The following is a 21661-nucleotide window of genomic DNA, read 5'->3' as shown; positions in this document are numbered from 1 at the left end:
ATTAGCAAAATACACATTTTAAAACATATATATATACATATATTTTTAAATTAGCAAACAAATCAAATATTTTTTTAAGTAGAATAGCATTTATAAAAATAATTAAACTAAAGTAATTTCTATTTTACAACAAGCTGTACAAACATTTAGTTTTACCCATATGCTGGAAACAATAAGGTTGCAATGTCTTCCCCGCCTTGAAGCGTATTAAATAAGCATGCTTATTAAGTACATGCGTACATTTATTCCATATCCTAATGCTCTCTACCGTTTTGGTTAAAAGCACTATGATGGTATGTAAAATAAAACAGTAAATATAATAATTATATGTATGTACTTACTTTTTTGAGATTTTTTTTTGTGTATCTAAAAGATTATTTAGAGAAAAATAATACCAAGCAAAACTGCGAAGCAACTATGAAATTGAGTATGGAAGATAAATGTTTTTTTTGCAAATACAAAGTATATTGATTAGAAATTATGTCTAATAAAGCTATGCGAATACGTATTTGCCATTTCAGTCCACAGTGCAAATGTGGAGAGAATATTTTTCATAGTGCCAACCCAATGGTCGAACGAAAGAAACAAGTTGTCAGTGGAGACAATTGGAGAAATTTTGCTTTGTCATTTTAAATTGCAAATGACTTGCGCCCAATTTCATAATTATGTGAAAGAAGAAACTAATATTTGAATAAGGTAAACCATTACCTACCTATAATTCTCATGTTTTATTTATTTAGCACGTAAACGTCCCGCATCAATGTTTGTCAATTATGTCAACCCTACTCATAAGAGAAGAATGTTTTTTTGAAAAATCAGCATTAACTTCCTGCTGCTCTAGCACCTAATCTGCGTAAATTATTCGCTATCCATGGTCTCTAGGCTTTCAAATGTTGATGAGATATAGGAACGTCATTCGCGCTTGGCGTGTATTCGCCATGACGTCTTGTGACGTCAAACGCGCTGAAATGGTTCAAAATTAACTTGTAATGCAATATATGGTGTCGTATGCGGTAAGGGGTTAAGAATCTATCGCGCTGCCACCCTAGAGTTTTTTGATACTCACAATAAATAGCAGAAAATACTATAAAAAATAGTTAGGGAGTTATTATTTTTGAGTTTAAAAACAATTAAAAACCAATTGGATTGTTGATGTAATGAAAATGAGAGAGAGAGGAAAATTTTTATCGAATAATTTTATCATTAACCCTTAGACCGCCGACCGGTAAATTGTTAATTACTCGCTGTACGCCATGCGTTTTTAGCGATATAATTTTTTGGCTACTTACTCTGTTTAACACATCATTACAGGCAAAATACTCAATTTTTATATTTTAAAATTATATATGTATGATTAGCATGGTTTAAACATTCTAATTATATCAATAAACAAACATTTTTAGTCGTATTGTTGGATATATGGAGTGAACAAAAAAAAATCTATTCGTCGGTCCGCGAGCTGGCTCGCGTACGCACACCTACACACACATGAACGCGCGCGGCACTATACAAGCGAACGACAAGCAGGGTCATGCTCACACTGAGACAATTTTAATATATAAATCTGCAACGCATTTTTTCTTCGTCTGAACTACATCCTGTTATAAAAATTTACAAATCGACAAGATTTCTTTGATGCATATAAAATCACATATATCGTACACAAAAATAACCCTAATAACCTAACCGTTTGTTTTTGATCAATGGTGTTTGCAATTGGTTGTTGTTGAAGGTTGTCATATTTCTTTATATATAAAAATAATAAATAATAAAACTTGATAGCAAGATACGATGTTACATTTAACTATATATAATTATATGTATAATTTATAATATATACATATTCTTCTTCTTCTTCTTCCACGGCACTACAACCGGTGATCGGTTTTGGCATTTCCACCTAATTTCTTGTAGGGCTTCTAGATATATCTTGAGTTTTAGTATTTCTTCCGATATTGTTTGTATTTTTCCTGGTAGTAATATTGCACATTCCAGCTTCCAAAATTGAAGTCCAATCGTTTATCTAGATTTCGATCGTCTAGGTCAGTGGTCGGCAAACTTATTGGCCGAAGAGCCAAATATGTACATTACAATGATTTAAAAAAGTTATGAGAGCCAAATCTGTTTTTTAATTTAGTAAACCTTTATTATAATTTTAGTTGATAAACAATAATATGAAAGTAAGGTATCCATAAATTTAAATCATGACAATGACTAACAAACACTTAATGCTAACAATGTCCTTGGATCTCCTTGGAAAGTTTCAGTAAGTCAGGTTTATATGTTGTTGTTTTTAATTTTAGGTATGATTCCAGGTTCTCGTCAATAAGAAGACTTCTCAGTTTACTTTTGATGAAGTTCATGCTTGAAAAGGATTGTTCGCATAAATATGTAGAACCAAAAAGGAAAAGAACAGCAAAAGTTTTTTCAGCTGATCGTAAGAGTCAGTAATACTATTCCAGACGTTGAAAATGATCATGTCTTCATTCTCCAGGTCTTTCAAAGCAGACCACTTGTGTTGTGAACTAAGATCACATTCGTTCTTCTCCAATATTTCCAAATCAATACAAAGACGTTGAAATTTAGAGCTCTATATTTCCTTGTTTTTTAAATCCTGCAATTATATTTCAATGTTACCAATGTCAATGCCAAAAGGAGAAAATTTCAATTCAGTTATTGTAGCATTAAGAGGATTTTTGACGAATGCTAAGGTCGCTTTGCTGTTTTTAAACTACTGAAATCTGCTGAGAAATGCTTCCCTCATATTTAAAATAGTTGTTTTGAAATGGTGTTTGTCAATAGAGGAATTATTTTCTTGGCGATGCTTCAGCAGGCTCAGAAAGTGAAACAATGTTTCCCTTTCAAAATCTTGAGTAAAAATGGATAATTTGTTTTCGAATGAAATGTCTTCTTCTAACATCGGAAAAATTGTGTTTCCTTTCCCTTGTAGTTTACGGTATAAAGCTTTAGATGAGACGTAACGTCTACCATGAAATGAAAGTTTTGGATCCTGATTGTCTGTAAGTTCTGGATAGTGAACACCCTTCTCAAGGAGAAATGCTTCAATTTCTGGCAATAGGGACGCGAAACGTTTTAAAACGTTTCCTCTTGATAACCATCGAACCTCGTTATGAAGCAGAAGATCAGGACATAAGGACACTCGACCAGAATTAGCGCCCGGGCCCGTAGATATTTGTGCCAGAGCCGCACTCAAGGAGCCAAAGAGCCGCATGCGGCTCCGGAGCCGCACTTTGCCGACCCCTGGTCTAGGTCATTATGAATCGGGGCGGATTTATTATTTCTTTGTAATTTTTTCATAACTATTTGGATTTATCCACGTTGGTTGGTTTGCTCCATGATAGAAACCCTCCTCCTTTATCCGGGCTTGGGACCGGCAAGAGTGCAACATATCTACACTCCAGGCGGAATATGTAATATATATTACACACACACACACACATATATATACAATAAATAATAAACTTTTCGACCATCGTGACGCATTGGGGTAACCTGTTAGGTCACGATGGTATTAATTTAATGTAAATAAATAGAACAAGTAAAATAAAATGATTCTACGACAAGGAATCGTTTTTGTTATTATTATTATTATTATTATTTAATATTTACTAAGAGTTAATATTGATATTTTATTAATTATATCTTATTTATATTTATTAATAAGTATTTAATAGTAATTATTATTATTATTATTTAATTATTACAAACAATAAAAACCAATCACAAAAACAGTTGACAATATTAAAACAGTCGAAATAACGTATAAATATATTCACAAGTATTTACAAATCACAATTATCATTGAAATATTGATGACATAATTTAATTTCGATTCATAAATTAAAGTATAAAAAAACGAATTTCCGCGATGCGTTTGTGCTAACCCTAAAAGTGGTCTAAATAAGCACGATCGAAACCACGCGCGAAATACAAACGACTAAAATTAAGGCGTGACTTTATAATTATATATACCACTGTTTCATCGCAAATTCTATAAATAAAATCACTGAAATCGTTTACTAGGAACTCAAACTGATTTTTAAAACATATATTGCCAACTTTTACCTTTCCGTTTCTTTAAAAAATGAAGGTTTTAACGAGCGCATCATATCATGCGCTTGGCGTTAGACAGTAGATTTAGTTGCGCATCATATCATGCGCTTGGCGTTGAAAGGATTAATATTGCAAGCTTCCATCATTATATAATGGTATTTAATAAAAAATAAAAAATATATTTTTGCTACAATATTATACGTTTTCTTACATTGCAACACTGTCAGCCACGGTGGGCTGTCTGACTGCCAGGTGCCGTTGTTTCATCATGCCGGCGTTGATAGATCGTATTCCAGAAAGTATCAACTTCCCGCAGGAAGAAGAGCGCATCTTAGCATATTGGAAGGAGATTGACGCATTTAAAAATAGTTTAAAGCAATCAAAAGGAAAACCAAGGTAGATTATTTTCAACCTTACTTTTAAACGTCACTGAAGCACGTTGCTCCATATAAAGCCCCCAAAAGTAAAATATACCATAATTTTGAATCACAAATAAGAAAAAAAACGTTCAAAATATATTTTTAATTCATAAAATTTGAAATTTATTCTATGATGAAATAAGTGGAAATTTGATGTTCTTTCAGATATTCTTTTTACGATGGACCGCCTTTCGCAACGGGTTTGCCTCATTACGGTCACATACTCGCTGGCACGATCAAAGACGTCGTAACCAGATATGCCCATCAACAAGTTCGTATTATCACTTACGCTTTCGGAAGGTTTTATTTTGTACTTATAGTGATACTCTTTTAGGGATTCCATGTTGAAAGGAGATTCGGATGGGACTGTCACGGTTTGCCTGTTGAATTCGAAATCGATAAGCTCCTGGGTATCAAAGGGCCGGAGGATGTGGCCAAAATGGGCATCGATAAATACAACGCTGAATGCCGGAAGATTGTCATGAGATACTCGGACAGTTGGGTCGAAATTATTACACGAATGGGACGATGGATTGGTTAGTAAAGCAATGCTATTTATATTAAAATCCTTCATTACCATAGTTTTTTATATGTAAAACTAGTGATATATTTTACATGCAAAAATAGAAATAATATATTGGCTTATAATACATATTTTTTAACAATTGCAGATTTCGAAAACGATTACAAGACCCTTTATCCGTCGTTTATGGAATCTGTTTGGTGGGTGTTCAATGAATTATACAACAAAGGTCTCGTTTATCAAGGATTCAAAGTGATGCCGTTTTCGACCGCTTGTAACACTCCGCTATCCAATTTTGAATCTGGACAAAATTACAAAGAAGTCGTCGATCCTGCGGTTGTAGTAACTTTTCCACTCGACGACAAAACTTCATTTTTAGCGTGGACCACTACTCCTTGGACGCTCCCCAGCAATATGGCTCTCTGTGTCAATCCAAAATTGATATACGTTAAAGTGTTAGATAACACCACAGATAAAATGTACATCCTTCAAGAGAATAGATGTGAGGTTATCTTCAAGACTGCCGATCAGTATAAAATATTAGAAAAAATTGAAGGGTCTAAATTGGCAGGATTGAAATATACGCCGTTGTTTAATTATTATTCGAAGCATGAAGGAGCTTTTAGAGTATTGACCGATAGTTATGTAACCGATGATTCAGGAACGGGTATTGTCCACCAAGCGCCCTATTTCGGAGAAGACGATTTCAGAGTTTGCTTAGCGGCAGGCGTAATCACAAGAGATCAAGATCCTATTTGTCCGGTTGACGCTAGTGGCAAATTCATGTTCCCGGTTACTGATTTTCAAGGTCAATATGTAAAAGACGCCGATAAGAATATCATTGCTTATTTGAAATCAAACGGTAGATTATTTAACAGCGGTCAAGTTAAACACAGTTATCCGTTTTGTTGGAGATCTGAAACTCCCCTAATATATAAAGCTGTACCATCTTGGTTTATCAGAGTAGAACAAATGACGGAGCATCTGTTAGAAAGTAGTGCATCTACTTATTGGGTTCCGGAGTTCGTTAAAGAAAAACGGTTCGGTAATTGGTTGAGAGATGCCAGGGATTGGGCCGTAAGTAGAAATAGATATTGGGGTACTCCTATTCCGTTGTGGATATCGGCCGATAAGAAAGAAGTCGTTTGTGTGGGTAGCATTGAAGAGTTATCTAAACTGACCGGTCAAAAGATAACCGATATTCATAGAGAGAACATTGATCATTTAGAAATTCCATCGAGTCGTCTCGGACAGCCGCCGCTGAAAAGAGTAACTGAAGTATTCGATTGCTGGTTCGAATCCGGTTCTATGCCGTACGCTCAGCAGCATTATCCGTTCGAAAACGTCAAAGAATTTGAAGAATGCTTCCCGGCCGATTTTATCGCAGAAGGTATCGATCAAACTAGAGGATGGTTTTATACATTGATTGTGATCTCTACTTTACTATTTAAAAAACCACCATTTAAAAATCTGATCGCAAATGGATTGGTACTCGCCTCTGACGGCCAAAAGATGTCCAAGAGCAAGAAAAATTATCCAGATCCGATGCAAATCGTACATAAATACGGCGCCGACGCTCTGAGGCTATATCTAATCAACTCTCCAGTCGTGAGAGCTGAGAATTTACGCTTCAAAGAAGATGGAGTTCGAGACGTCATCAAAGATGTGTTTTTACCATGGTATAACGCTTTCCGGTTCTTGATGCAGAACGTTGAAAAAATAGTCATCGTGGATAAGATAGATTATATGTACAATCCGGCTTCAGTACACACGACCGACAAATCCGATAACATCATGGACAGGTGGATACTATCGTTTACGCAATCTCTTCTCATGTTCGTCAAGAAAGAAATGGAAGCTTACCGTTTATATACAGTCATTCCTAGATTGACGAAGTTCATTTCTAATCTCACCAACTGGTACGTAAGAATGAACCGGAAGCGACTGAAGGGCGAGACCGGTCAAAAGGATTGCTTGATTGCACTGAACACTCTCTTCAGCGTTTTATCCGATATGGTCAGTTTAATGGCGCCGTTTACACCGTTTTTAACAGAATTGATGTATCAAACGTTGAAAAAGATCACAATCAACGGCGGAGTCGATAGCATACATTATTCGATGCTACCGAATCCCTGTTCAGATTTAGTCGATTTGAACATTGAGCGGGCTGTGCAGAGAATGCAAAGCACTATTGAATTAGGAAGAGTGTTGAGAGACAGGAAAACTATGCCGATCAAATATCCCTTGCCTGAATTGGTGATCATTCACCGAGACGTCGATTACTTGAATGATATTAAATCTTTAGAGAAGTACATCTTAGAAGAAATGAACGTACGTAAAATAACTGTCAGTACAGATAAAGTAAAATATGGCGTATCATTGAAAGCGGAGCCGGATCATAAGACATTAGGTGCTCGACTTAAAGGTGATTTCAAAGCTATAACTCAAGCCATTAAGGAATTATCTGACGAAGACTGTCAGAAGATAATCGCAAAAGGATCATACGACGTGATGGGTCATTCTATTGAGATGTCTGAACTTCGATTCATATTCCAATCGACGGGAGCTAGTGAAAAATATGAAGCTCATAGTGATAATGACGTACTTATACTATTGGACGTTTCCCCCGATCAAGAGATGATGGACGAAGGTATAGCGCGCGAGATCATAAATAGAGTTCAAAAACTAAGGAAAAAAGCTCATTTAGTACCAACTGACGAAATTAGCGTGTATTATTCCATCACTGGTGATTCGAGCGATTTACTACGCATTGCTCAAAGTCATGCTAATTTTATTGAAAGCACAATCAAAGCGTCCTTCATACAAATCGATTATATAAATATTCCCAGGTCTGTAATTATCGAAGAGACGCAAGAATTGAAGGGTGTCAAGCTAAAACTGGTAATAACACAAAAGAAACCAATCGTATTACCCTTCTTGCCGTGGGTTAACGTGTTATTGAGTGGATATTCACCTAGATACGGAGCTACATCTTCAAAAGGAATGATGCTATTGAAGACTTTTAAAGGTGAAAATGTCAGCATTAAAAAATTGACAGAGGAAGTTGAGAAAATATTCGGATTGTACACGTTGAAGTATCAGTTGTGGTTTGAAAATAGACCTTTAATGGAGAGCGATGTGTTTAAGATAACTGGACGCACAATATATGCTTCACCGTCACCGCCGAACGTGCCAGATGCTGCCAATGGCGATTTGCCTTTCTGCAAATTTTTGAATAGGGAAGAAGATGGCAAATACAAAACAATCATCGTTGAAAATCCTGTCGGAAGAGAGTTGGATTATGATATAGAATGAGCATATTAAAATGTATTTATTATTGCAAGGAGTGTTTCATTTTATCATTATTTTTTTACCCATCCCAACCTGCTCTAAGAATTACGTATAATAAAATAGCGGGCTTCAATCTGCTAACATCTTCCGAATTCTAACCCAATGGTTTCCAAACTTTGTGTTGCTGCGCCCAATATTAAAAATATAATCTTGGCGCCCCACCTGATTTCATAAAATAATTAAAGCACAATTTTAAATAGTAAAAATATATTTACCTTCAAAAAATGTGTATGGTTCTGAAGCATGCATTAGACGGCGTTTCAAGCGTGCGCCAATATTTGTTTGCTTGTCATCAGGAGATTTACATCGAAGTGCAGAATATTCCTGGGCTTCTCCATTATTTTTCGACTCAACAAGTATATTTAATAATTTTAACGCATTTATCTATTCAAATCAACCAATTTTCTAAAAATTTAAACTATTTGTTCCACTTAATGTCGTTCTCATAAAAAAATTCATTAGATTTAGCTTTTTCAGAAATTGAGTTGCAAAATGACATCTGACCAGACGTCCTCCTTAAACATAAATTTTTAAAGACTTTTTGAGCTCCTGTAGCAATTTCTTCTCCTTAAATTTTTTTTCAGAGACGTCTCTTGAACAAAATTTCGAAATAACCTTTTATTAGCTCCCATGGCAAAAATGACCTTTTTATTTTTAGTGTCCTTCATTGATATTTTCAAAATCTGGTCACCTTACATTTATGCCTGCTGAGTGCAAGCATATTCAGTCAATCGCCACAACACATCATATGTGTACAAATCTACATTTCTCCTGCAATAATAAAAAAAAATTGTTTTTGAACATTTAAGGCATTTAATTTTTTAGGTATTGTTTATTTTTTTCCTCGTTTTAGGAACTGGCTCTACAAACTAAAAGTAGTTTAGCAACCGGCTCTATTGAGCCGATGCGAACTTATAACAGCACACTTACCTTCACTACTTTTAACCATTGTAAAACATGTTCGTCAGCTTTATTGTTTTGTCCTACAGAAATAAGGAACTTCTAACCCTTTTAATATCTACCTCTACAAGCAGTGACCTTAGATTTAAACATGTATAACAGTAACAGGATGTTTTTAACAATTTTCACATTTGACCGGATATTGTGTCCGAAATATCTATTCTACTGTACATGTAAATTCTAACGATAAATCGAATTTTCTTACTTTGGGGGTTTATATTTTATTGTTCTATTCTCACTATTTTGTATAAGCATCAGTATCTTCATTATTAGTGGATTTGCTATTGGAATTAGTTAAAAAACGACCTATTCCTTTAAAAATATTAGAAATAAATTTGTAATAAAGGATTAAAGATTAAGCAATGGATATAAATATAAATATAACAATTATGTTAAGTTTTTATTAATAAAACTACAAATATATATTTAAGAAATTAAACACCGGGCAAATATAATTCCAAAATTTCGGCAGGTTCATCTGGTTTTTCGAGTACTTTGACCTTTTTGGGTGGTTTAATCTTTCTGCCGTGGCGACCACTCTTGCGCTGCCATAGACCTGATCTTGGTCTATAGCCGAGCCACCTTAATCTTTGGGCGGAGCCGATCGGAATTGACGAATGTATTATATTTGACATCCGACCTGCGTATAAATCAAACATGTCATTATTGAATCAACAAAACTTTAATTGATTAATCGTCTTGTAACTTACCGACGACAGCTATACATTTTTCATCGATGCTAAATATCCTTTTTGAAGGCATTTGAACGAAGACTCTTTTTTTTTCTTTTCTCAATATTGTTGCAAATGAACCTGCAGCACGGACATAAAATCCCCCAACTCCTGAAAATGTATTAAATTGATGGTAATTAATATACACCTAGGATTACTATTATGTTATTGTATTTTGTTAGTAAGCAAAGCTTTACAAAAACATTTTTTATTGAAAATTAAAATTGTACAAATATTTTAAATTAAAGGGTGGGTTCATGCATGATATTTTTGAGTCATTTTAAAAAAAAATATTGTGACCGGGAAGCGGTTAAGCTAACCATAGACAAATAGCTTTTGAGAATACCACTATAACACACTTAAATTTGACATTAGGATATCTAAAATATCTAATTCGATTATTTCTGAACGTTGCTTTTGAGTGGAGGATATCTCGACACGTAAACAAGTCTGCGAAAAATCTTTCAAGGTACTCGGCTTTGTTATGGGGAACATGTTTCACTTTGATGATCAGAAATAGGAATTACACATCTAAAGATTGAGAAATAAACACTGTGAAATATGTGATAGTCAACTCGTTTTATTAATTCAATATATAATCATGAATTAAATATTCGTAAAACTTTGCATGGCTGACATAAATAGTAAACTGATAAATTGAAGTAAGTCTTACCAGGTAATTTTTCAATACCACTAACTATCGTTCCATTGGGCAAAGCTCCCAATAAATATGCATCACCTTCATTTGGCCTAACTAAAAATAAATAAACACATTAATAGCGTAAAATATAACGTAACTAATACAGCAACAAAATATATTATACCAGGTATTCTGGGCAGTTCTCTGGACGTTTTGATTATATCGCCCGCTTTCATATTTTCCGTTGCTAGTATATATTTTAGTTCATCGCCCGAAGCGACCAGAGCTACAAAGGCAGTGCGATTTCCGTCTTCAAAAATCTACAAAAACGACACATTATACATAATTGTATGAACAAATACATTTTTATTAGAAGGTTGAAACGCATATTACTTGTATAACCCTCTCTTCCTTCGGCGGCCCTTCTACGGGTCCGTCTCTAACCCATTTGATCCAATGATATCTATGCTTCATGCCACCGCCGATTCCGTTGTGTACCACTCTGCCTATATAACACGACAAGCGCATTTTTCGACTTTAGGTTATGTCATGTGTCGGAGTATACAAGTGAAAATTGATCGTAAAAATTACCAGTTTTAGGATGTCGTCCAGCCAAATTGGTCACGTTGAGGGGCTTCACTGTATATTCTTCGGGATAGTGTACAATTCGCCGGAGGCATTTTCCGCCGGGTTTGATTGTATTGTGCGCCGGCCAATGAGCTTCTCTTGTATTATTTTTCAAACATGAAGCGGAAGCGGAAGCTATAGGAGTGGTGCGAATCGCCCCTATAGATAACCTAGCCGTCAATCGGCATAAATAGTTCATACTTTCTGCACTAAGTGACAGCTCTTGATTTTATATTTTGGACATAAACAACAAATATTCGGCCATGATATTTATATATTAAAGTGACCACTTTTGAAAATGGCAAAGGACACTAAAAATAAAAAGGTCATCTCGGAAATTTTGTTTGAGGAAGAAAAAGAAAAAAATATTATAGAACAAATAAGTACGGGTCACCTTAATATATATACGTATATACATCAGGCGCGGACGGTGAGATACTTTCCCTCTCGATCGCTCGCGTGTTAAGTGACGAGAGTGAGTGAGAGATAAGGGCATGAGAACCGCGAGTGCTTCTGCAAAAACATCATTTTTTACAATGAAAAGAATAAAAACATTCACTAGAAATAGTCAAAGTGAGAATAGATCGTCAGCTCTTGCATTAATAATAATCGAAAAAAGCTTTTAGACAAATTAATGAAAGACAATATATTGTGTGATATGGTTATTGATGACTTTTGTAAGAAGGAGCGTCGAATAAAATTATTTTTAAAAAAATAAATACATAATATGTTAATCAAGTATAAAAAATAAATTTAAAAATATATTGTCATTTACATAACAATTTTTTTATATGTATGAAAATTTTAATATTTGTTGAACATTCGGTGTCAATCGTAAGTCATCTGCGCCAGGATGTTACTCGCTATGGCATGCATAGATACGCGGTGAAAAGGTTAATAGAAAAAACGTGACAAATAGCTTATTAAAGATATTTAAGCGTCTTGCATTTGTGTACAAATTGTGGCATAAAGTGATATAATGTATGTACTTCTACGCACGCTAAAACAATATATTAAGGTTATAAACAGCTTCGAATATAGAACCTTGCGTCTGTTCTATAAGCGATCAGTGAACAAATCTGCAATCAGTCACCGACTACAACACAGCACCACATAGTGGATAATTTTGTTACTAGGTGAATGGCGGTATTCAAAGTATCTAGTGCAGAGAATACGCAAGAGCATATCCATATTCCAATATATATTAGGGATACATAAGCACAATGAATAATTCGATTGTTTTACATGTTTTCATATTAAATTTAGCAAAATAACTAGACTTTAATAATGGAGCAAAGATCAACTTGAAATCATGACGCGATCGACTGATATAGTACAACCAATTTTTAGTTGGTAACAGAAAAAATTACATTGCATTATTTTCCAATGAAAAAGGTTTTTTTAATTAAAAATCCTGGGCGAAAATTTTTCAAATACGTTTTTTATTTAAATATAATTATTGCGACATACTTATTACTAATATTTAACACATATGTTTAATGGAACATATTCCGTGCACTAATTGGGTAAAAATATGTCTGACTGAAGATAAAATGTACAAATAGTAGAAAGAATTCGTGTATGCGATATTTGCTTTTGTTTTCACTTCGCCAGCCATCCCTATCATAAAAAAGGAGCCAGCAGGCGCAATGACGTGTTTATTTCTTTGGTACATAGCATAATTACTGGGAACTGATAGGTACCGTTAGATTTGTCTGAGATAAAGCAAATGTATTTCTTTTATGTTGACACGTCGTGCATATCGTACAAAAATATCGAATATGTAAAAAAAATTCCAATTTGCGCCGTAATATGGCAATTCTTATGTACAATACACGATGAAGTGTTCATGAGAAATATATGCTTTATAGAAGATGTGCTGTGTTGTTTTGAAAAGTAAATTTCAAAAGCGATATATTATTTGAAGGTCGGTCGAATTCTGGGTAATTACATACTATATTACAAAGACATTTGTCAATTCAACTTTTAAAGTATAAGTTCTCAGAGTATACATAAGGGGATCAATTAAGTTTAATAAACTAATAATTAAGTATATATAAATGTGATTTTGAAAAAAAGTGTTAACTTATATAATTTTTTATATTTAAAAAAAATAGTATAATAGCACATATAAAAACTTTCTGGCATATAGAAAGTGGAGATCCAATTCTAACTAAGAAAATACAAATATTGTTAGAATACGATGAAATGTTAAAGGTATATTTTATATAAAATTAATATCAATCACTTAACTAGTTACATTAAATTGAATTTAAAATATTCTCTAAAATTGAAACACTGCCACCTTTGATATTAAATTATATGTATAAGTTTTGATAAACCACTAATTTTCAACATATTTATTATTTATGATTATTTTAAATGATTTAATTAAAATTATATTTGATACAACTTACCAATATAATAGTTGCTACGTAATGTCAGAACATAATTATAATATTCAATTTACCTCTAATTTTAGTGAACTTTTTAATTCTTGCACTTCTAATTCTGTTATAGCTGAAACGATTTTTAACTTAGCTTTAGCTCTATTAAACGGAGACAATCTTTTCATGCTAATTGCAATACTTTGGAAAAATAAATCTATATCTGTATTTTCCTTTTTGTTTCTGTTTTGCAATATATACTTCATTATTGTGGCAGACGCACTTTCCTGCACTTCCGAGTTATTTTCGGTAGGTATTGGTGATGTAAGCATTTCATTCCGAAGATTATTCAATGTTTTGTCTACAAAAATATATAAAATAAGATATTGATTAAGAATATCAAGAAAACAAAGATTTTACCTAATTGTTCAAAATGATTTTTCTGTAAATAAAAGAAAAGTAAGTATTGATTTATATCATACAATGTATAACATAATGATAATGATTTGTGCATACCACAATTGTTTGTGTTTTGATATCAGCATTATATGTGTTTGCATGTAATACTTCTTTAACATCGTGCAATTCTGAAAATACATTATTTCAAGAAGTACAAATAAAAACAATAAGTGCTTAATGCTATTCTAACCTATATCGATGTTATCATTTGTTTCATTTCCATACGTGCTTAGGCTGTCACTGTCATACTCCATTTTAACATTTTCCTGCAATAAATATGAAAATATAAATTAATAAATTCTTAAATACTTTATGGCAGATTAAGTTTCATTTACCCCGATTAGAAATTCGTTGGTAGTATGTGTTTCTAATGAATTTGGTTCTATAAATAATATTTAATTACTTATAAAAACACGTAGTTGTATACAAATTTATTTGATTTTTACCCATTTTAGTATTAATACTCGAACAATACAAAGCGTACTGACATATTCAATATAACAAAATTTGACACTTCCGATGTTGGTCTAAATGTCACTTTTAAGTGGCCATGCTTTAAAAATTGTATTACAGAAATGCAATAATTTATACAGGCAAGTAAACATTAGAAATATGTTTAAGTACCTGGTATATACCTATATCGGGGCCACGTTCATAAACCAGATTGTTATGAACATTTGTTTTGCTTTTACCCATAACGTCTGCGAAAGTATCTTACAACATTTTGCTAAATTTTAATCATTATTTATACTTATTTTTCCTTTATAAGATTAGCAATATCAATAACTTATTTTTAATTAGGTAAATGTATATATATTGCCGTGACACGTAGCAAAAGATGTGATTTTTCATCGCAATTTTAACATTACCAATTATTATAATTACATAATACTATAAATAGATTGCAATTATATTTGAAAAGATTTCAGTAAAAATAACTAGTTTTACTGTGCTCTTTAATTTACTTATTAGCCATTAAAACCAAAGGAAAGAAAAAAAAATATTTAAACAATTATTAATACAAAATAAATTTTAATAAAATAATTAGTATACAATTTTATTTATTTTTACAGAATTAGAATATTAATCTCCATTTTCTAGAATATCACTTACCAACTGCGAAACTTCTATTTTAAACCTTAGCATTTGCTTATGCGATAGCTTGTTTAACTCAGGGAGTAAGCTTTTCAAAAACGTCCTGCAGGTTTCTATGGATTCCGATTGGTCGTTAAAATTTACGACATTCTTCGCTAGAAGTTGAGATGACAAATACGACGAATCTGGAAATTAATATATATATATATATATATATATACACAAGTATATAGGGGTGTGACAAAATAATTGGACCAGAGATTACTTATCATATTTTTGTGGTTTCTACACACCTTTATGTAATTTAAAAAAGTAAAAACAATATTTTTACACAAACAATTTATTTTTGCACATTTTTGGTTTAAAAAATAAATATGTAGTAACACCACCTTTCTCTTTTATTACTTCAATTTTTTATGTTTTCAATGTATTTTTTCTAAATATCTAAATTAGTATTTGAGCATTTATATATGATGGATTTAAGAACTGCTGAACAATTTTCTATTAGATTTATATCAGCTGAATTATCTGGCCAACGTAAAACTAGTACATTTTTATTGCCAAGTAATTATTTATTGATTTTGCCATGTGACAGGAAGCTGCTTCTTGAATAAATATAGTTATTGTTTTTCATGCTTTTGTCAATAAAATATGAGTATAAATATCTTGGCAAAACGTTTTTATATTGATTTTGATTCGTCGTTCCTCGAACAAAATAAAGGGGACTGACACCCTTGCCACTAATAACAGACTATAACATCACTGAACTTGTATATTTTACGACCCTTTTTATACATTCTTCCTTGTACTTTTCCGAAGGTCATCTATGCACACTATCGCATTGTTCGGTCAACATGCGCATGATTGTCTCATTGGAGAAACAAACCTACAAAAAATTACTGTTAACATTCATAGCGTGAATTGAAAAAAAATATAAATATCATTTTAAAACATAATTTAAAGACATACATTTTTACATCATATACATCATCAGCAGTCTAATCTCGGTGTTGCCTGGCCTATTCGAAACGTATTTTTTGCATCGTCTTTGTTAGCCGTGGCTTCATCACTGTGGGGCTGCTTTTAACATCCACCTCACGTAATCGACGTTGTAAAGTTCTCATAGATATTTCGATTCCATCATAATTTAAAATTGCTGTTACACATTCATTTGTAACCCGCCTATTTCGCAGTGCAATAGAAACAATTTTTCTGTCCGTCCGAGGGGTCGTTTTGCGTTTTCGTCCACATTTATGTCGTTGTGACGAATAGGGTTGCTGTCCAAGTGCTAACATTTTTTTTATTCTCATCACTGATTGATGAGACACGTTTAATTTTTGGGCTATTTCTCGATAAGTATAAGTTTCTTCACCGAGTAAAGTACAAATAGCAATTTTCACTTCAGCAGAAATATTTTTTCTTTGGACCATTTTATAAAAAATCACTGTTTTACATAAAAAATTGAAAATTATTATTAAATACTATCGAATTAATCCACAAATTACCAATTATATACAAACAATTATGATATGAGTGATACAAATATAAGAAAATAAAATCATTTTATCTGAATGTTTCGACAGAACCAAACATTTCCGTACACTGAATAGTTTCATTTATTCAATATGTAACTGTATCGTACTCGCAACCTTTGGTGTTCACATTCATGTATTCATTATTTTTTTGTTAAACATCTCCGCCTACTTATGAGCTTTAAATATTTTAACGCACAAAATTTATTTCCTATACGAGTTGTTTACAAAATATCGAAATATAAGATATGTTGGAGTGGTCCAATTATTTTGTCACTTTTATTTATATATTACATACACACATTCATGCATAAACTACTTTTCATAATTTAAAAACATATAAACTCGAAACACGGCATACTGAATTTATTTCTTTCAGAAACTTGCATTACTTCGTTTCTGATTTGTAACAAATGAACTCGTCCCAATGGGAGCTACGCCGAGTATCAACCGTGATGATCCTTGATAGAAAAAGAAAGCAGCCGCTTTCCACTTTCATGTATGCACAGTTACTGGAATTCAAGAGGTCGACCAGACCTTTTAGGTGACTTGAAGACTATGAGAATAAACACTTAGATATACACTAATAATTGCATAAATTGAATGTGAATTTTAAAACTTTGTATCAATAAAAATAAAATAATAATACAATACAAGGTATTAAGTTAAGACGTTCATTTGATTGCAATTATCTATCCATATAGTAAGGCCGGTTTCACACGTGCCGGGTGGATTTTCCCGGCACCGGGCCGGCGCTGTGTAGTGGGGATGGTGTTGTATGGGCTAGTACCTATCATTTCAGACGTGCCGGACAAATCTACCCGGCGCCGTCCCGACGCTGCCCATACAACACCACCCCCACTACACGGCGCCGGGCAAATCCATCCGGCACGTGTGAAACCGGCCTAAGACATTCATTTAATATAGCTAGCATGGTAGACATTGGTTCTTATTATCTTCTCGTTCCTTTGAATATCAATATATGTAATAAATATCAAGACTTTAATTAGCCGCCTTCACTGTATCTCCTTTTCTTTTATTAAATTATCATAATCTACTTGAAAGATTAAACACTTCATTGTTATTTTAAACTGAATTCATGACTTATCTCAATCACAACGATCTTGACTAATAATTAATTATCAAGATTACATTAACACCAATTGACCGATTGTGCAACTTTGCCCTATGTGTGCTCACTATATTCACAGTACTTTATAGTGGATCTACTACTGTGTATCGGTATGGAATCTATTTTTACTAGTACGAAATATTTCATATATACATATACATATGTATGTATTTGTACATACAGCTCATAATGAAAAAATATTATTTATTGTTGATTGGTATATACCATTTTTGTGAAAATATAAAGCTGATGCATAAGCAATCTCATGTAAATAAAGAGTCAATGTAAATTATTTTTACATACATATATTCTTCAATTTGGAACATGGAAGACTGTCAACCCCGATAAAAGCTATAATTCAACATAAGTCACCAAAACCATTTGGAATTTGTATAGTATATCTTCATTTATAACTGTTTAAAATGTTAGGTTTAAATACTTGACTGAGAAGAAAATATGTATATAGTTGTTGAATATTTAGTGTAGCTTCACACGTGCCAGATGGATTCGCCCGGCGCCATTTACAAACCCTTCACACGTGGCCGGTCTTTAGCCGGTTTCTTCCCAACCCTGTAAACTGATGCCAGTCATTTAGGATTAACGGCTTCACATAAGTCCTTCCACGCATTTCGCGTTAGGATTTTATTTTTGTATGTATTCTACTAAGATAATTAAAAGAGATTTAAAATTTCGAGGTCTATTTCTTCTGCTATTGCCTAAACACGAGGAATATATCTAATAGTTTTATTACAAGATACCATAATCACTGTCAACGGCTGACTGCCGGCCCGGTTCATGTGCGAGTTTTACCCCCACTACACTCATTCGACATGTGTGAAGCTACACTAACAGTATTAAACAAAGTTAGTTGTATATTATAAATTAAATATTACCAGAATCATTGTCTTTTTCCTGTAAATAAAAAAAGTAAAATATTTAATTTATGAAAATATAATAAATATTAATTAAAATTTAATTATAATAAATAATACCTGTGGATTATCAGTGCAGTTTGTGATTAAAATATTTTTAACGTCATGTGTTTCTGTAAAAAAACCCAATATATTATTATCTTACAAAGATAAAAAATAAAGTATTATATATCTAACCAATTTCTAGCATATCATCCATTTGACGAATATCATTTTCATTTGAGATTTGTCTGTTCCCCTGAAATTCCATACAAGGTTTAATTGACTTATCAATTAATTATTAAGTACATTTTTGGTATTGTATTGATTACCCGAACTGTGCAGTCGAACGTATTGCAATATTTATAAATGTGATCTTCAGCATCTGCTTCTGCAAATTACTAATAATAATTATATATGTATGTCGCATTAATAATACGTGAAAATTTAAAAGTATTATTAAAATTAAATGACCTTTTTTCACCTCATCACTAATTTCTTCTATTTCTGTCGCAACTTTTTCGTCACTGTTACACGTCTTGTTTTTTACCTTTTTAAGGCATAAAATATGTTAAAGTGTTAAAATATTGTTTAATTGAATCGGTATAAAAGTTATTTTAATTACCTCATTGGTAAAAAAGTTATTACTGAAAACACTGTGTGGATCATGGGGCTCTGTAATTATGTATTTTTTGTTGTAATATAATTATAATATACAGAACGCGTTAATGAAATCAACTAATACATTAATATCATAAACATACCAGTTTTAACGATATTTAGTAGAGACATTGTTGATATTTTTGAGTCTGCGCCGAACGTCAATTCCATGTTATATATTTTGGCCTCAATACAATCTCGGACGTCCATGTTGTTTTAATGTTATTGTAATATTTTACGAGCATAATAAAAATTACATTGAAATAAAAATACAATTAAAGATAAAAAAATTATTAAAAATATATTCTAATTGTCGGGTTTTTATTTGAAGAATAAATTTAAAATTAATAAAAAAATGTTTGATACTACCCTTTTTTAAAATAACCTAACTTATTTATCGTGTCACAATAAAAGCTCCACCAACTTTTGGTCCAACGACGAAACTATGTCATTGGACCAGATTTCTGTTTGTATAACACGGTCACAATTCCGCTGACCCCTTCTCTTAAACCTGATATCTAATTTATAGAAGCTTCATTATATACTGTGATGGTGACAGGTGGCAATTATACACAGATTGGGCCACTGCAGTAGTATTTTATTGATGAATAACGGTTGTTTACATTGTAAAAGACGGACGCGAGACGACGCGTTTGAATGCGCGGAAGATTGCTAGTGTAGAGAATAACCGTCACGCCAGTGCTACTCAAATGCCGACCAGTTTTGGCCATAACAAATCTAAATGTAAATCGGCCCCCATACTTCCTTATTAAAAACAAGTATTTATTATTTAGTATATGAGGGGGTAGGGGCTACATGCAGCTAATGCCAAATAAATTATATCATAAACTTAGCAATAAAGCATTCACTTCGACTTTGAATGAATGGACATAATTTATTAGGTCTTTTTTGTTAGCGATTGATAAAAATATTAATTATGTCAATACCTGTGATACCGGTAATACCGTATTGCATGTTTTTTATCTCGGTAATATCGGTTTTGAAAATCCCGGTATTATTGCAGTCTCTAATTCCAATCCACTAACACAAATTTTTCCTAGATTTACATAATCTCACGGATAAATATAGTGATGCATAATTAAAATATAGTCAATTTAGGCCGTGCACAGTGACACATCACTGACATCTTATGATTGTAAGCTGTAATAATAGTTAATAATTTGTAAAATAGATGTCAGTAATTTACAGATTTTGATAAAAGTCTGGTTTCTCACTAACAAATTAATGTGTTGATTGTGTTTACACCGTTTTAATGCATAAAATACAGCAATTTTAAAACACGTGGTTACGATAAGTGCTTATCTATATAAATTTTATGGTTATCTATAAATAGAGTCAAATAACTCTTTAAATTCTTTGGATGGCATTGATTATTGATAAAATCGTTATGATTAAGAAGCTTGGAACTATGATTATTATATACGTTTTATATGGTAAATAATAATATTAATATAATAGTTATCTATTTACTTATTTCACATACTTATGCTAATTATTATTTTTTAATATGTATAAAATATAATTTTAAAATATCTGTTGTGCGTCATTAACACCTGGACAATATTACATTTTGCAGAGTCATAAGAATTTACGGTAATTCTTGATTAGTAATAGTTGCAATAAATCACGATTTTAAGATAACGATAATATTGTGATAAGTATGAAGGAGTGAAATGAGATGATTTTATTTTCAGATTAGTGAGATATATGCAATTACAGTAAAAATACATTTTTTTTAAATCATGATTTGCCACTACATGTGATGTAGAAATTGAATATGTCGAATGAAGTATCATTTGTAAATTGAATAAACTATGCATTTCACATATTTGTGTAAGATTAGATTATTTGGAAGTGACTACGTTAGAGTAAAAAGAAGGTGATTAAAATTTTACTTACTCTAATTAAACACTAAGAGTTTATTTTTTCACTAATATTAAAAGTAAAAGTTATGCTAGAAATATATTTTTACAGACAAAATATTCTGTCGTTTTTCAATTATATTTTCACAGTATGCTGTAAACGTACCTATATTTTTATTATTTTTTAGACATCGTTTTTGACTTCGATGACATATTGTAGACTATCATGGCGGAAATATACCTGCTGTAACGTCGGTCCATCATCGTGAATTTTTTT

At 32.3% G+C, this 21661-nt stretch overlaps 4 protein-coding genes across 7 annotated transcripts; 1 reads left to right on the top strand and 3 right to left on the bottom strand.

Moving 5' to 3' along the window:
- Positions 1-4285: 4285 nt before the first annotated feature.
- Positions 4286-8359, top strand: IleRS (Isoleucyl-tRNA synthetase). Its single transcript, XM_088198822.1, has 4 exons — positions 4286-4470; positions 4659-4764; positions 4828-5029; positions 5165-8359. Exons 1-4 carry the CDS (start codon positions 4343-4345, stop codon positions 8329-8331), a joined length of 3603 nt encoding a protein of 1200 aa, XP_088054948.1. The 5' UTR covers positions 4286-4342; the 3' UTR covers positions 8332-8359.
- Positions 8360-9714: 1355 nt separating this feature from the next.
- Positions 9715-11573, bottom strand: mRpL2 (mitochondrial ribosomal protein L2). Its single transcript, XM_088198835.1, has 6 exons — positions 11290-11573; positions 11092-11204; positions 10883-11018; positions 10732-10812; positions 10038-10169; positions 9715-9967 (listed from the first exon to the last, which is right to left on the bottom strand). Exons 1-6 carry the CDS (start codon positions 11522-11524, stop codon positions 9762-9764), a joined length of 903 nt encoding a protein of 300 aa, XP_088054961.1. The 5' UTR covers positions 11525-11573; the 3' UTR covers positions 9715-9761.
- Positions 11574-12746: 1173 nt separating this feature from the next.
- LOC148239194 (uncharacterized) lies at positions 12747-14717 on the bottom strand. Of its 2 annotated transcripts, none has more exons than XM_088198882.1 (6): positions 14618-14717; positions 14507-14573; positions 14362-14437; positions 14229-14299; positions 14133-14154; positions 12747-14073 (listed from the first exon to the last, which is right to left on the bottom strand). In XM_088198882.1, exons 3-6 carry the CDS (start codon positions 14423-14425, stop codon positions 13787-13789), a joined length of 444 nt encoding a protein of 147 aa, XP_088055008.1. In that variant the 5' UTR covers positions 14426-14437; positions 14507-14573; positions 14618-14717; the 3' UTR covers positions 12747-13786. The 2 variants fall into 2 exon arrangements, with proteins under 2 accessions (XP_088055008.1, XP_088055000.1); XM_088198874.1 differs by having other exon boundaries at positions 14507-14553.
- Positions 14718-15194: 477 nt separating this feature from the next.
- Positions 15195-20180, bottom strand: LOC148239193 (uncharacterized). 3 transcript variants are annotated; one of them, XR_015811518.1, is made up of 9 exons: positions 19606-20180; positions 19467-19516; positions 19316-19391; positions 19174-19232; positions 19040-19100; positions 18923-18975; positions 18824-18842; positions 16236-16710; positions 15591-16152 (listed from the first exon to the last, which is right to left on the bottom strand). XR_015811518.1 is itself a non-coding variant. In XM_088198860.1 (8 exons), exons 1-8 carry the CDS (start codon positions 19709-19711, stop codon positions 15255-15257), a joined length of 621 nt encoding a protein of 206 aa, XP_088054986.1. In that variant the 5' UTR covers positions 19712-19720; the 3' UTR covers positions 15195-15254. The 3 variants fall into 3 exon arrangements, 1 of the variants encoding a protein (XP_088054986.1); XR_015811517.1 differs by having other exon boundaries at positions 15591-16165; positions 19606-19727; XM_088198860.1 differs by lacking the exons at positions 15591-16152; positions 16236-16710 and adding an exon at positions 15195-15451 and having other exon boundaries at positions 19606-19720.
- Positions 20181-21661: the final 1481 nt, after the last annotated feature.

This window comes from Plectrocnemia conspersa, unplaced genomic scaffold, assembly GCF_051122295.1.
Source record: "Plectrocnemia conspersa isolate PC_06_02 unplaced genomic scaffold, ASM5112229v1 ptg000001l, whole genome shotgun sequence".
In the NCBI taxonomy this organism is placed as follows: Eukaryota; Metazoa; Arthropoda; class Insecta; order Trichoptera; family Polycentropodidae; genus Plectrocnemia; species Plectrocnemia conspersa.
Note: the sequence above shows the minus strand (reverse complement) of the source record. Positions and strands in the feature narration are given on the sequence as shown.